The 17233-nt window shown below is 45.4% G+C and overlaps 1 protein-coding gene across 2 annotated transcripts in view; it reads left to right on the forward strand.

Annotated features, from left to right (window-relative positions):
- Window positions 1-17233, forward strand: part of CACNA1G (calcium voltage-gated channel subunit alpha1 G) — a 268125-nt gene that overhangs the window by 48181 nt on the left and 202711 nt on the right. For both annotated transcript variants that reach the window (XM_048491901.1, XM_048491902.1), the window contains exon 8: window positions 4757-5118. In XM_048491901.1, the coding sequence (XP_048347858.1) occupies window positions 4757-5118 (362 nt within the window). The remainder of the gene's footprint in view (window positions 1-4756; window positions 5119-17233) is intronic.

A 17233-nucleotide genomic window follows, 5' to 3' on the forward strand; every position in this document is an offset into this window, starting at 1 on the left:
TAACTGGTTGTTTACAAGCACCATTTTAACAACTGGTTCTGCCGAAGTGGTACGAACCTGCTGAATCCCACCACTGCCTATAGCCAAACATACAGTGCCCTTACACTGACAGGGTAGCGATTACCATTGATTTCCTGTTCCCTCTGCAGCCCACTTGAGTCTGCTGAAAGTTTCACCTTGGGATCAGTAGGCCAGCACAAACAGTATAATGGGAGTCTGCAGAGGGAAGGCAGAATCAGTGGGAATTGCTGGGGAGGTCACATTTTCTGCTTTGTGGGCTGAATCAGACAAAGGTGTCTAAAGCTTCACCGTAGCTAGATGGCCAGTGAGCCTCTATTATACAAGTGAATAGCTTCCATCTTCTGAGCTGTGCAGAAATTTAGCAGAGAAGTTGAATAGGCCTGATTTCTCCCCAGGCGTGCTTTCAGGCAATACCCAGTTTGTATTCATTATAACAGAATCCATAGCTTACTGACAGATGTGTATTTGCTCACTTGAGAGAAATCCCAGGGCCAAAGATGCGTCTAGTTGCGAACACTGCAGTATCTAGTAGAACTTTGTGTATGCCGTAACATTCTGCACAACATGCTGCTGATCGGTGTGGACCTCCACAGTCATAGTGTCACAACACAAATGTGCCAAGTAGAGCATCAGGGTTTACTGGATATTATAAAAAAAGGAGGGGAAACCGGCTGCTTTTTTTTTATGACACCTTAGCTGTACTGCTAACAGCCCTATCCTGACAGTGGCACATTGCCAGGGCTGCTAATCAGTTTTCTCTGCTTACTCAGCTGAGGGGATACAGATGAACTAAAAAAACTTTGTGCAGGTGCAGAAAGCATAGAAATTGTACCGTGATGGGGAGATGGAAACAGCCAACCAGCAAATGCTGCCGTAGCCACGCACCCAATGTCAAGCTGCAATTGCTGTCCGAGGAGGGGAGGAAGCCGTCTGAGGGTCCAGTCGGAGACACAGAAAATCTCCTTGGTGTGGGAAAATTTGGCCACAGCCATTTTATTGGTGTCCTGGCTAAAGGAAGCAGAGGCGCAGCATAGGGGACAGATCCAGCACTGGGAAGCATGTCTGCTGTCCCCCAGTAATAACTTTCCCTCAGCCCAATGCATGGGGGAAAACACCAATGCCCGGAACATCAAGATAGTGGGAGCCATCTAGGTGCTGGCTGCTGGATGAACTCCCCACTGTCTGCACACCAGAAAGACAACTGTACTGGTCATGTAATTGTCCATTCAGCAGCTTTTATTGATGCAGAAGCTAGACTAGCATAAGGAAACTGGCCAATCCATAGCAGGGCAGCTGGAATTTCATGGGTCACTGTGGCCATTGGTTGTGTTATAAGCCTGGTGGATAGTTGGCATCGCACTGCAAATGAAGTCCATCCTGGTCTCTCCACAGAGGCGTAGCTGGGCCAAACTGTGCCTGGTGTGCAGAGTGTTTTTTCCGCCCCCCTGTCCCCCCCGCGGCACCCCCCCCCCCCGCAGCACACACATCACCACCCTTCCCACACTTACCTACGTTCCTTTTCTTTTTGTAGTACTTTTTGAGGCTGAAAAACGCGGCCTATTTACAGTTCAAGGAGAAAGCTGCCTGACTAACTATACTTCCCAGGAGACCTTGTGAGCCCCAAGGTCTCCTGGGAACTGTAGTTCCTTAGGCAGTTTTCCCCCTGAACTGTAACTAGGCCGCTTTTTTCAGCCTCAAAAAGTACTACAAAAAGAAAAGGAACGTAGGTAAGTGTGGGAAGGGGGTTGGGGGGGGGTGTGCCGCGAAGGGGGGGTGCCGCAGGGGAAAGGGAAGGGGCCAGGGGGCGATTTTGCACCTCCCAGGCGTTCGCCCGGTGCACGACGCGCCCTTCCGTCCCCTTGGCACTCTGCCACTGTCTCTCCACCTGTTGGATAGCACAAAGAGTTGAATAACGGCAAGGAGCAAACGGACTCCAAAGTCTCTGTGTGGTGCTCTGGCAATTTTCTCAACTTCCCCCTTGAACATGGTGGTTCCCACATAATTATATGCATCAGTTGGGCGACAGTGTTGCCGTTGAGTCAATACTTACTCTAGAACAGGGGTCTGCAACCTTTACCACGGTCACCTCCAGGCTGGATTATTGTAATTCGCTCTATGCGGGCCTTCCCTTGCGGCTGATCCGGAAACTGAAGCTGGTCCAAAATGCAGCGGCCCGTCTTCTCATGGGGGTCCCAGCGAGAGGTCATATTACCCACATGTTATGCCACCTGCACTGGCTCCCAGTGGAATTCCAGATTGTCTTCAAGGTGTTGGTTTTGACCTTTAAGGCCCTTTGCGGCCTGGGGCCCTCATACCTACGGGACCGTCTCACCCCATATGTCCCGGGTCGTACCCTCCGCTCTGCGGAGGTGAACTTGCTGGTGGTCCCCTGCCCCTCTATGATGCGGCTGGCCTCCACATGGGCCAGGGCGTTTACTGCCCTGGCCCCTGCCTGGTGGAACGCTCTTTCTCCAGCAGTTAGGGCCCTGCGGGACCTTGGGGAGTTCCGCAGGGCCTGTAAAACTGAGCTGTTCCACCGGGCTTTTGGGGGGACTGGCCGCTGATTCTGCCCCCTTCTTATTGCCCTGTTTACTGGCTGTGCACCTGACCATCTGACCATCTGCCAGCCCCCTCCCAGAATTCGTCCACTCCCAGGTCTTGATCGCCAGGGTGTGATGCCAGACGCCCCTTATTATTAATTATTAACTATTTATTGTGGATTGCTGCTGCTATAGTTTTAAGATTTGTATTTTAACTGGGGTTATTCAATTTGTTTTATTATGGTTGTTCTTGTTTTGTTGTGCACCGCCCTGAGCCCTTCAGGGGTAGGGCGGTTTATCAAATCGAATTAATAATAATAATAATAATAATAATAATAATAATAATAATAATAATAATAATAATAATAATAATAATAATAAAAGAGCCATTTGGACCCGTTTTCCATGGCCCTGAAGATCTACCAAGCCGGAGAGGCAGCTCCGCACAGAGCTGCCTCTGGTTCGGCCCCTCCACTCACCCTTCCTTCCAGCACTGCTCTGGAGGGCTGGAGGGACACATCCATGCTACCCTCTGACCTCCAGGCCACGTGGAGCCGCAGTATAAGGCTGAAAGAGCCGCATGCGGCTCCGGAGCCACAGGTTGCAGACCCCTGCTCTAGAGAGTTGCATTGGAACTAAGTCTGCACTGACTACTGGGCCTACTCTGTGGAGATTTAATCTTGCTGGGAATCATGGATGCTTTGTCAATAGTAGAACAGATAGAAATTTAGCCGGTAGTCATCCAGGAGTGTTGTTGTACACACTCCTCACTGGAAAAGAAGAGTGTTATACAAGCATGTGACATTGCAGAAATAGAAAGTCAGCTTATCTGCCATCACTTTCACCTTTCTGTGTTGTTCACACTTAATCTTAGCTCTTATAGAGGGAGGCTGAATGGTTATGGCAAAGCACCGCCAGTGCATGCAGAGGAGCACAGGACACTCTTGCTGCTATAGTCACAGTTTGAATCAGGATTCCCACACCCTGTGTGCATTGTCCTTGGAATGGAGGCATCCCTTTGGAGTCTGTGTCTAGAGGTGGACGATCCTTATTGAATCTGCACTAAACAGCATGAGCGACATAGCAGCGTTTGTTTGACTCCTTGCCTGTTTGTACAGTGTGCTCCATTTTTGTGCAGGGTGTGGGGTTTTATCACTAAAGCCCTGTATGTGTCTTCTGGAAGTGTAAAGTAGTAGGACAGAGAGAGATAGACACCTGTCGCCTACCCTGTCATCTGACCAATGAGCAACCCGCCTGGGGTTTATATAGTGCATATAATGTATACAGGAGGACTGTGAAGGCTGCAAATCCAGTTGATATCCTGTGCTGGGGTCTTGGGAGCTGGCTGGGAGATTGAGGGGGAGGTAAACTGTCTCCATGTATTCAATATGGTTATTTAAAATTATGACAGCATTCTTGCTAGGCGGTTGTCAGGGTGTGAGTGGGGCTTCAAGGCTTTGAATACTGGTTATAAACTGTTCTTCCTGCAAAAAACAAACACAAAACCCTCTGATGCTTCCCATTCATATGCCAGTGAGTGCTGGAGTCATGCTGGCTTGACAGTGACTTAGTGTCAGATAATCTCATCTTGGTGTCAGCTAATCTAATAACACAAGCATAGCTTTGTCAGCCTATCAGTGACCTAGGCTGGCATAGAACATAGTCTCTGACCTAAGATATTCAGACCTGGGGTTTAGGATTGGGATGTTTGTATAATTAGTCCCTGAGAGGCTGTTTGTTTCCTGAAGACCCCCTTGGGCTCACTTGATGTGCTACGTCTTTACTTTTCCTCATCCGCTTACCTTTTGCCTTCTTGGGCATGAATTCTTTTGTCATTAAATTAGTACTGATTTCTCTGCAATCAGTGCTTGAGGTTAAGGCACATATTTTGCATTTAGCTTTGAACTGCCAATTTTTAGAATAATCTAACCAGTAACCCTAGTGTGTTTCCCGTTCAAAGGGTTCAATTACGGCTCAAATGGAACTTTAGACCAAAGGTAGGTGAACGAACTCAGTTTTCTGACTGTAAGAAGGATTTACACACAAACACCCCTCCATATATACAGTATACAGGGAGTTTTTCTCTGGTAAAAACTGCTAGTGAATACTGTAATGGGCTGATTATCGGGCTCTTCCAGAAAGGGAGTTGCACGATGTCTGCTGAGTTAACAGGAAGCTGTTTGTCCTCATTTCAGGGCCTTGTCAAAGTTCCTGCAAGATTTCCAGCCAGTGTGGGAAACCCGACAGCACTTGCAGCCCTGATAGTTGTCCATATTGTATGAAGACGTTGGCTAATGAATCGGAGTTGACAGACAACGAGACAGGAGACTCTGACAGTGATGGGGTTTATGAATTCACCCATGATGCTCACTACAGTGATCAGAGGGACCCTCAACGGTGGAAAGCCCCAGGAAGAAAAACATTAAAATGCCTAGCCTTTTGGAATGTGGTTTGCGAGACTTTTCGGAAGATTGTAGATAGCAAGTACTTTGGCCGTGGAATCATGATTGCTATCCTGATCAATACTCTCAGCATGGGGATTGAGTATCACGAGCAGGTAAGTGGAGTATTATCTGTACTTTAGTTGTTAACAGTTAGATTCTTTCTGCCGTGCAGGAGCCCTGGATGCCGGCTTTTATTAGCTCCATCTTGGTTCTGCTCTTAGCCCCTGGAGTGAAATTTCATACAATGCAGCATTGATCAGTTTTGACCTCTTACTCTATGCCTTGTTCTGTATTTGTTCTGTTTGTTGTTAAATGAAGCTGCAAAAAGCTATAATGGCAACAAAGGTGGCGACTCTTTGGGGAGATCTGCTTTCTGTGATGGTTGTGTGGAAATCTGTCCTGCTGAATGGGGTTTACCTACCCTCATTTCTTTGCAAGAAGGTGCAAAAGATTATCTTTTTTTCTGACAGGGTTTACACTGCATTGACTTAATGGGTTGTACCTTGGTGGTGGGGTATCCACTGCACCAGAATTGCAGCCATAGTTGCAAAATAGGCTGAAGTCTCCACAAGCAAGGTTGACAGCATGAGAATGAGAGAAGCTACATTTACAAACTGCTGGGCTCGTTCCATTTTACAGCGGTTGTAGAATTCCATAAATCCACCAAAGGTGATTTGCTGACATTAATAAATCATCTAAATTCCAAATTTTAATTTGGAAACAACGTGTCATGAAATATGCAAAGTGTGGTATGAAATAAGTACAGTAATTGCATACTTCACTTTTTTAAAAAAGTGCAGCCTGTCCTTTGCAATTTGGAAGAGAATGTCTTCCCATACTTAGCCATAATTTTTCTCAGATCAATCATATGGGTGACAGTAGTAGCAGGCTGCATTTAGAAGTGTGTCTGCCATAATAGAATCTTCCCAAGCCCATTACCAAAACAACTCCCACTGGCTACATTCAGCTACTGCCAAGACTAATAGAGTGATAGCCGATGGACAGTATCAAGACGTGGGACATACTGTAGTTGTTGCAGTATCCACGGCAGTGCTTTTTCTAGTCAAAGGATTAACCAAATACTTTAGTTCCCAGTTCTGTCAATGCTGATATGTTTTGCAAATGTCAGATTCACTTAGTCATTCATTTCTAGCACAGAGTCTTATATTAACAATAATTACATTTATTTTTGAAGCTGCCACAAACTTTAAGTGATCTTTGAGAGATTCTCCCTCTGGAAAATATTCTGCGAGACAAAGTGAAAAGTCTTGCATGATCAATAGAGCCACTGACCTTCCCCTAGTTGTTTCTTAATAAATTATTCACATGACTTGCCAGTCCACATCTCACCATCCATATATCTAATTCTGAAGTGTGCCCCTTGCTTGCAGATACTTAAATCTGCCGATAGGGGATCCACTCACCCCAACAGGATTTTCTGCAGACTTAGGTGATCCCTTAGCTCTGCAGAAATATCTGAAATTTTAAAAAACTGGCGGGGTTTCCACAGACAATTCTCTTTCAAAATGGCAGTGTCTGCTGCTGCTAAGAGCGTGAGGGGGGGATGGGGTTAGCTGCCAGGCCAGCTGGTGGCAGATGCTGGTAACAGCTCTTGGGCTGCACTGTTGCTGTAGTGTAGAGGATGCCTTGGGCCATTCTGGGGATGGCTGCCACCATGGCAGTTCTCAGGCTGCAGCACTGCTGCAATAGCTGGGCCTCTCCAGCTATGGTTACTGCTTCCACCACAAAGAGCCAGGCCCAGCCAGGCCCCCGTGGCAGAAGGCACTGGAGTAACTCCTGTACATTGAAACCTCTTAAACTACCCTTTAAACATGATCCTTGAGGGGAAAATGACATGTTTCATACTGAGGAGTATAATTTAACCCCATTTCTTTTTAATGCAAAGTAGCCTCTAGAGGATGTTTATTTAAGCAATAGATGGATGGGGCAGGGGAGATCTTTAACTCTTTCCCTCACAGCTGTTTTCGAAGCTCAAAATTTGACACATGCCCTAGTGCTTTTCTGCCCAAGAGGGGAAAGTATGTATACTCATAATTTTTTCTCATATGAGGAAAAGAGCAACTAGGAAAGCATTTGAGTGGAACTATGATTAGTGGGAAAAGGGGTGACCTCTCCCCTTTCCCCCCTCAATCTTCCACTGAATTCCACAGTCTGCATATACTGTGTCATTTTCCTGAATTTGCTAGGCTTCTTTGGTTTGTTAGTCCAACCATCAGTTCAGAACTGGCTTCAATGTTTGCCTTTTAATCCATTTCTGTTTGATCATTGGCATGTCTGGGGCATTGTCCACTGGTACACCAGTGCACGGTTGCTTAGGAGTGAGTGCATATTAGATATATTGGGACTTGCTTCCAATGAAAAATGCATGGCATCAGACATGCTCATTTTCCTTCTTTTTCTAGCCTTTCTCTTAGCAGCAGCAGCAGGTCTAGTTGCATTTCTTCTCATTTTTGCGTCACCCCCTGTCAGAATGGTAGCTGCAAACTTGGTTCCCCAAGTATAGTAGCAGGTTCAAGTGCCATCCTGCTATATTATTGCACCAGTGGCTGTACATTCTGGGCACTGAGTCCCACTTGGTGTGCTAAATGTGTCCCTTCGTGCCATTCTGTTTTCTGAAATCTTAATGTACTGTGGCTGATCAACCTTTGTTGCTGCTGTGCCTTAAAAAGAGAATCTCTCTTAGGTCTTAACAGTAGGATCCATCACGTGTGGTTTGACATTCATTTGTTGACCTTATATGTCGCCGTAGCCAAAAGAGGGATTGACTGATTGCTTTTTAAATTCATCGTTCTTTTAACAATAATACCATGAGGATCATTTATTTGGAGCCTGGGGGGAAATGAGAAAACTTGATGCAAAGTTCACATTCTACATTTTGATAGCTTAAAACACAGATTGAAATGTCATTTCTGTATAAGGCCATTATTGATGCATTGAGGAGGCCATCTTGGCAACTCCCCTGTCCTTCCTCCTCAGTATTCCCCCTTCCCACATTGGATAATGTACAAGGGGCATGCTGTGGAGGGGATTATAATGCTTAATGTACTTCTGTGAGGTGACTGACAGTGCCATTTGAAGCAAAGTTACACCCTGCTAAAGCCACTGAAGGATGTAATTCTGCTTAGGATGGCATTGCTAAGACTAGTTACACAGGATATTTTTCCTGGATCCTCCTTTGGGTCCAATCAATAGACGTGGTCTGGGATCTCCCAATTTGAACTCAGCTCATACCATGCAGGAAACAGGGCTTAAGCCTTCTCTCCCTCATCATTTTTCCAACCTAAAATGACTCTTGGGAGTTGCTGTTGGGAAAAACTAACAATTAGCTTACATAAGAACATAAGAAAAAGCCTGCTGGATCAGACCATAGTCCATCTAGTCCAGCACTCTGTTACTCGCAGTGGCCCACCAGGTGCCTTTGGGAGCTCACATGCAGGATGTGAAAGCAATGGCCTTCTGCTGCTGCTGCTGCTCCTGAACACCTGGTCTGCTAAAGCATTTGCAATCTCAGATCAAGGAGGACCAAGATTGGTAGCCATAGATTGACTTCTCTTCCACAAATCTGTCCAAGCCCCTTTTAAAGCTAACCAGGTTAGTGGCCATCACCACCTCCTGTGGCAGCATATTCCAAACACCAATCACACGTTGCGTGAAGTGTTTCCTTTTATTAGTCCCAATTCTTCCCCCCAGCATTTTCAATGAATGCCCCCTGGTTCTAGTATTGTGAGAAAGAGAGAAAAATTTCTCTTTGTCAACATTTTCTACCCCATGCATAACTTTATAGACGTCAATCATATCCCCCCTCAGATGCCTCCTTTCCAAACCGAAGAGGCCCAAACGCTGCAGCCTCTCCTCATAAGGAAGGTGCTCCAGTCCCTCAATCATTCTTGTTGCTTATTGACACAGATTAAATTTCCCCAGTGGGGTAAGCAGTGGCTCCCTGGGCTTTTTCACATTTTGAAAACATAACCAGATAGGGAGAGCTTATGACCCTTTTCCCCACTTGCCACAGTCCAAATGCAAATGGGCCCCATGCGTGCTTGCCACATCCGTTGGCTGGACCTAGGGATGAACCCAGGAAAAGTCTATGTCAGGGGTGGCCAACCTATGGCACTCCAGATGTTCATGGACTACAATTCCCATCAGCCTCTGCCAGCATGGCCAGTCAGTGATGTTGGCAGGGGCTGATGGAAATTGTAGTCCATGAACATCTGGAGCGTCATAGGTTGGCCACCCCTTGTCTATGCAGTGAGCCCTGATGAGCTCAAGTATCTATAAGATAAGATAAGAAGATAAGAAACATTTATTGTCATTATGAACGCACAACGACATTTACAAGCATTCCCCAGTGCACACTATTTCAGACTTTACACCCCATCCTCATATTCCCCTTCCTCCACCCATCTCTGCACAGCCCCAAACATATCAACACAAAACCATGGAATTCAGCATAGCCACAGCTCTAGAATAGAAGCTATCTCTAAGCCTATTTGTCCTTGTTTTTATAATCCTATAGCGTCTGCCAGATGGTAACATTTGAAAAAGAAAGTATGCCGGATGAGACAGGTCCTCCAGAATATTCTGAACTTTCTCTAGGCAGCGGGAATTATAAAGTTCTTCCAAAGAGGGGAGAGGGCAGCCAATAATCCTCTGGGCAGTAGTGATCATCCTTTGGAGCGCCTTCCTATCTGCCACTGTGCAACTGGCGAACCATGCACAGATGCAGTATGTTAAGACACTCTCTATAGCACAGCGGTAGAAGGTCACCAGTAGTTTTTCATTCAGTTGCTTTTTCCTTAAAAGTCTCAGATAATACAGTCTCTGCTGTATTACCTGTATTAAATACATCAACAAGAAGAATGTATGGCAAGAAATAGGTGAGTGCCTGATTATTTAGCACCACTGTCACTAACAAGTACAGAAAATGATTAATTGGTGGGTCCATGGGGGCTTAAAAGTTCACATGAAGATGAGTCACAGGTGTAAGAATCTGGGACTGAGGCTTGTAGGTGATTGGTGAATTCATATTCTGTGGGTTTCAAGTGTAATATATTGTCAAAAAAAAACCCCAAACCACCTAGAGAATCTGATGTCCTAGTTTTTTCCCAGCTCTTGTGGTGAATAGTGGATGTTGAATCCTGATTTTATTAATTCATCTGATTAAAATAGCCATGGAGAATAAGGAGATGTTTTTTTCTGTAAACTCTTGAGGCTTACAGTTTGCAGTTTCATAATCTGACAGTTATGAGATAGGGAATTGGAGCTGAGAATTGATGGCCCTGGTCTTTCTGCTGAGATTATAAATGGGGAATGTGACCTTTTTTCTCCCTCCGAAACATAAGTGCAAACAAATCAACTTCTCCATATGTATCCCATTGGCAGATTGTTCAAAAAGAAACAAAGGGTTTAAAGAGCACTTGGCTTTATTAGTGTCTGTATTAGGCTTTCTTGCTTATTTCGTATGAGTGTACAACATGGGCATTTCTGTTTATATTGAGCTTGGTGTTGTCAATTATACTAAGCTAAATAGGGCAGCATCCGAAATGTTCACAGTATTGACTAGCGGGTGCAATAATGAATGGGAGAAAGGATAGGTACACTGACAGGGTCACAGTAAAATAAATGAAGGGCACTTTCCAATAGGGTGCTGGGTCTACAAGAGATCTATTTTTTAAGGATGCCTGGCAGACTGGAATACCAAGGTCCAAAGTGGTGTGTGGCCAGCAAGCCACCCCCATGGGGTCTGAGCAGCAGCAGGAAACTTCCCACAGCCCAGGCAGGGGGGGAAACTACCAAGACAGAAGTGACATACCACCGCTACAAGAAGAATGGGGCTTGAGTATCTGACCATCACCAGATTTAATGTCTGGCAGTTGGGGTGATGAGTTGGGGTGATGAGAAGAGGGAGGAGCAAGAACCAGGAGGCCAAGGATCCTGGCCAGCAGTTGTGGTGAAGACAGGGAAGCTCCAGAAGCTGCAAAAATACAGGGACAAGGAGGGTTGTGGAGGCCAGTCAGGGGCCAAGGCAGGAGGCTGGAAAAGACCTGACACACAGGCAGAACCAACTCTCGGCTGGGAAGAAATTGCCAGAGAAGGAGTGACTGAGGAGGTGCAACCAGAACATAGGGAAGAACTGGCTGAAGGAATTTAAAAGATATCAGAGAGGAGGGAAGTGGAACAAGGAAGGAAATTCTGTGAGAAAGCACAGAGGTGTAGGATTAGGCTGTTGAAGTGTTCTCTGCCCTTCCCCCAAGTAGTAGAAACAAATTAGCTTTTGTGATAGACAGATATAGGGTTAACTGTGTCACTTTGGGGAACATGCGTGAAACAGCGACAAAGCCTCATTCCACAGCATTACATTCCATGAGCAGCAATAATCTCACCCCATATGTCCCAGGTAGGCCATCCTGCAGTCTGCAGAGTTGCCAACCTGGCGGTCCCCTGGCCCCTCCAGCTGATGTGGCTGGCCCTCTGCTACCGAGACCCAGGAGCACACGAGAATCCCTGGCCACTTACCTGCCTGGTGGAACACGTTACCATCAGCTGTTTGGACCCTGCGGGATCTTAGCAAATTCGGCAGGGCCTGTAAAACCGAATTGTTCCACCGGGCCTTTGGGGAGGCCGGCCGCAGATTTCCCCCCCTCGGATGCCTCTGTATTGCGTGCTATATCATCATTGGCAAACTGATATAACATCTATTTGGCACTGTCTATCCCCTACCAGCCTTGGGATCAGGCGCCACCATTATTATTCACTGGATATGTAATGCTGCTGCTGTGTTTTATAGACTTTAAGTTATGAATTTTAATTAATTATTTATTGTGTATTATTGTCTTACTTTTTGTTTTGTTGTACACCGCCCAGAGCCCTTCGGGGGTGAATAGTTCATTAAATCTAATTAATAATAATAATAATAATAATAATAATAATAATAATAATAATACTTATTATTATTATTATTATTATTATTATTATTAATCTCTTTTTAATATCCATATTTTGGAAAAGGTGCACATTGGTGTTCCTTTCATACTTTCTCACATACAACCACAAATGGGAGAGTAATATTCATTTTTGAACAGCCATTAAGTAATCATGAAAACCAACTGCAGTTTTTTTTGGAAAACTGGAGCTGAAGTACTTTGGGAACTTTTGCCTATTATTTTTTCATGTGAATCACTCTCATGAACATCATGGTAAAAAAAAAAATTAATGGGCAATCTCAGCACATTCAGTTTTAGAAAGATCACCTGTTCTTTAAAAAGAATAAGCTGTCATAATTACTTAGCATACAATCAGCCCTTCCCCAATTTTCATAATAAGTAGACATTCATTTATTATTAATAGAAGTAAGTAGCATATTTCTCCCACATTTGTAAGTTTACTGTCTGTTTATTAAATAGAGGATAAAATTTAGAAAGTTTTCAGGAACTGCATTGGCAGGTTGACTCTTGAAAGTACTTGGATCCAGCAATTTTGAGCCGCAGTGCCCAGACCCACTCTGTGAAGATTAATGGTACGCTCACTTTGTATATCTAGTAAAGAAAATCAGTGTCACTGCTATCTCAGTGCTATCAAATCAGTTCACGTAATGTTCAACTGCTCTGTCTCTCTCAGAGATAAAGGACCACAACCCTACCAATTATTTTGAGAAGAGGATCCCTAACGTGTTGAAAATCAATTGATCTGAAAGCACAATTATCCCAGCTGGAGCTAAAAGTATCCTCCAATAGTAGCCGAAAGATTAAACAAAACATTATTGGATACATGGCAGAGACCCCATTAGGGCAAAGCATGAGGTAATGGCAAGAAACTGTAAAAGCAGCAAATAAACCAGTTTCTTCCTCGAATAACCAAGCAAAGAGATAATTGTGGTCCTGAAGGAATAGCCTGCAATGCAGAAGGGAATTATAACAGAGGTTTGATTGCTGGGGCAAAGATTGAGGAGGGGTTGGAAGTTCTGAGGACAAATGTAGGGAATGAAGAAGTCCATGTGAGTTTTCCCTCTTCATTCTCTCTATCGAACCGAACAAGTCAAGAGTATATGTGTGTGTGCTTTAAACACTGATTTTAAAAACACATTTTTGAAGATTTTAGAAGAGAATCCAATCAAAAGGAGAAAAGCAGTCCGTGTTTCTGAAGGGGAACATGATTGAAATTGTCACTGCTAGAGGGGGGGGGGGGTATTTTCAAGGGTGAAAAGTCCAAATGCTGGCTTCCTTTAACACCTGCAATTTAATCTGCTGTTATTGAGGCCTCTGCCTCAATTATTATTGATGCTATGGCACTGATTGACATCTCAGGTTAGTTGGATAACCACAGAGGCGGGAGTGCAAGAACCATATGAGCAGATGTTCAGTTATGTCCAAGCCAGGTGGACCACAGTTGGTCAAGCCTGATAAAAATGGGAAAGGAAAAACCAGGGGTGTGGAGTCTAGAAGAGATCTACATGTTGATGCAGTATGAACAATGGGCTAGTCAGCTGTGACAGAAATGCTGGCAAGCCTTTGGAAGTCTAGCACAAGAAGTAATTCAATAGCAGGACATTATTTTTTAATCTACTAAGAAAGAGCTTCACAAAACGGTGGCTAATGGGCAAGATCACTCTGCAAAATACCAGTGCAACCTTTGCAGGAACTTCTTAAGCTCATTTAAGAGTTTTCAAGCTTAATCTTTAGTGCATCAAACGGCAGGGGTCTTGAGCAGGTGATTGTACAAATGTTATGAAGTTGTCACTAAGTAACATTAAAACCTAATAACCGCTGCCGCATGGAAATATCAGCCATCTGTGCTGCTGCGTAAGGAAAATGCGCTTGCACAATGGATCAGAGAGTATTTGAATCTACAGGAGAATTCAAGGAAGAATTTAATGTTAAAAATTTAACTGTCCCTGTGACAATCCTAATTTGTTGATAGGGTTGATTAAAGTGCACAGGTCTTCAATTGCTGTCGACCAGGTAAGGAGTAATTTTTCTGGTTCATTTGATCTAACTTTTCCCCTCTGATTGGTTGCTTTATTTGCTTTTCTGCCTCCTGTGGAGCTGGCAGCTAATTAGAGAAGGAAAGAGACTGTTCCATCTCAGGAGTCATGAGAAAGAATAAGTGTAAAGTTCAAGTAAGCAGGCTAGGTCCTTCTGCCTGTAGTTTTAAAAGCAGACAGAGTTCCTCCAGTTCCTTCTGGGTCTGTCTGGATTGTGATAGGGCAAATGGCACAGAAATGACAGTTTGTCATGTGCCTGCTGATGGCTATATGTCAGTCTGCTAGGGTGGGCAGTAGGCAGGAATGGGTGTGTGTGCGTGATGTGACTGAGAAGTGACAGCGATAGCTTCCCTAATATGTCACTTCCATTTGTTAAATCAGAAGTAATGGGACTCCACAGTCAGCATCAGGGTTTTGAAGAAAAAATCTCCCACTGTCACTCAAAAGAGCAGAAGGCAGGGGATCCCCCCCCACCCCCAACTGTTAGAACTCAAATTCACTGTATGAAAACTGATTGGCAGAGGCAATGCTGCTTCATATATTGGGCAGTTGATTTGTATAAGTCAGTGGTGATGAACACTAGCTTATATGGGTTTAAAATAGATGGATGAAGGATAGAACTATTGTTGGCTAATAGGCATTACAGCTGAATACGACTTTTGGGCTGATATGCAGAAAGCCTCTGGCTACTGTCTGCAGACCCAGCTTGTAGAATTCCTTCTGGTATCTAATGAGCCACTGAAACAAATAGGCTGCTTGCTATTTGTCTGATCCAGCATGAAAGAAATAGGCTGCTTGCTATTGGTCTAATCCTGCAACTGATTGAGCACAGGCTGTTGAGATCAGAAAGGGCAGTAAGTCAGCCAGCAATTACACATTTGTATGTTTCAGACTGAGGTATACTCTGCTGCCTTTCAGGGGTTACAGATAAGGGAGGGAATTCCCCTCTCCCCTTTGTTGTCAGAATCCCACCCCCAATCCCCCAAGAATTCCCCCCACCCACCATACTGGCACAACATGGTGGCCGCCTATTAGAGAATCCACTCTAATGGTGGATGGAAGGGGGTGGGAATTGAATGCTATCTAATCACATAGTTTGCACAGGAAAGCAGGAAGCATTTGAAAACCAAGTTAAAGGGGGAAAGTCACTAATTTAGTGACTTTCATTTAACCCGTGTTCAGGCAAAGAGAATGGGTCAGAAGCATTTGGGTGGGGGTAAGTTCCTTGGGAACTCCCCCCACAAATGCTTTTTAAAAAGGGCCTGACCCCGTTCTATTTGGCCTGTGCAGAATCACCCAAACAGTTATGACGTATCTTCATTTCTGTCTTGGTGTGTATCCCATATTTGTCTGTATAGAAATTAATTAAATTAATTCTATATACTAATACTAGCAGGGCACCCGTGCTTCGCTACGCATACTTCATCACAGGCTCTCTATGAATTTCGGGTGACATACAGCATATTTCCTCACAGCCTGTCTGTGGATTGATGGGTTTTGCATATTTTGCAGCAGCTTCCTATAGTTGTCTTTTTATATTGCAATGTGTTATTGCTCTCTTTCACCTGATGAGCTCCAAAAGACGTCACGTGGAAGCAGCCGTTGTATTTTCGGGATGCAGAAAGGAAGTGTTCTGTCATTGGATGCTGATGAGTGAGAAGGCTGTGAAGAGGTTCAGGGTAGGGTTGAAGGGCAGGGAGCTGGACTGTACCACCACTGAAGCACATTCCTAGGGACTCACCCCGCCACTTCAGAGCACGACACCAAGCACAGGGTGATTGGAGGCCGAGAGCAGTAAACTTGTCTCTACAATAATAAATGTGATGTCCATATGCAAAACCCGACGAATGTTTAGAAGTCCAAGGTGATAGTGTGGTTTGTAAGGTATGTTGTTAGTATTTATTTATTTATTTATTTATTTTATTTTATTTTATTTATTTTTTAAACTTTTATACCGCCCCATCCCCGGAGGGCTCTGGGCGGTGTACAGCAGAAATAAAACAATATAGGCAATTAAAACATTTAAAAGCAGCGATAACCATAACAACATTCCTAATAAATATGTAATAAATTACAGCAAATAAATAGCGTTCAGTGATCTACTGTTGTAGTTCCCTTCCCTTCCCCAAAGGGGAGAAAGGCGTCCGACATTCTAATCTAAAAATTCCCTCCCCTCTCTAAAAAGAGGGGGATGGCGAGTCTGAGATGACAATTGGCCCAGATGTCGGGGCCGAGGCAGCAGGGGGGGCACCATCAGCGGCCGGTTCACTCCAAAGGCCAGGCGGAACAACTCCGATGCTTACAGGCCCTCGCGGAACTCCACCCAGAGTCCCGCGGGGCCCAGACAACACTGGAGGAAGAGTGTTCCCGCCAGGCAGGGGCCAGAGCCGTGGGCTCTAGCCCGTGTGGAAACCAACATTATCATCCCGAGGAGCCAGGGACCCACACCAGTAAATTGGCCTCAACCCGATGGGAGAGGCCGTTGGCAGGGACGTATGGGGTGATCTCGCGGTCTCTCGAAGATCTGATGGTCCCAGGCAGCGTAGAGGCCTTAAAGGTCAATACCAGCACCTTAGAAGATGATCGAGAATTCCACGGGAGCCAGTGCAGCTGGCACGAGTATAGAGTTGAATATGCTTGCCAGGTGGCACTACCTGCAAGCAGGCGTGCCGCTGCATGCTGGACCAGATTTTAGTCTCCAGATCCAAGCGCCAAGGGAAGGCCAGCGTGGGGAATGAGTTACAATAGTCCCTAATCTGGAGATGACAGTTGCATGGATCACCGTGGCTAGGTCCCGCTTGGGAGAGGAAGAGCGCCAGCCCGCCCGAGGCCTGGCGAAGGTGGAAAAAAAGCAGCCCGGGTTGTATAAGGCCACCTGGGTCTCCATTGAAAGAGACGAATCCAGGTGGACCCCCCCCGAGGCTCGCAGGGCCAGGAGGGGTCAATGCCGAAAGTGGCCCCCTCCCACACCGGCGGCTGGAAAGACCCTCCCCACGGCCAAGCCAGAGGGATCTCCCACGTCTTCGACAGCGATTCAGTTTTAACCTGCGTTCTGCAGCCAACCGAACGCAGCGACCGCCTCCAAGAGCAGTGCTGTAAGAGAGCCACAGGGGCGGCGGCGGCTCTCCCCTCCATCAACAGAGGAGGCGAGCTGCGTGTCATCTGCATACTGATGACAGACCAGCCCGAAACTCCGTACCAGCTGAGCAGGGGGGGTCGCATATAGA

Source organism: Sphaerodactylus townsendi, linkage group LG03 (assembly GCF_021028975.2).
Source record: "Sphaerodactylus townsendi isolate TG3544 linkage group LG03, MPM_Stown_v2.3, whole genome shotgun sequence".
NCBI lineage: Eukaryota > Metazoa > Chordata > Lepidosauria > Squamata > Sphaerodactylidae > Sphaerodactylus > Sphaerodactylus townsendi.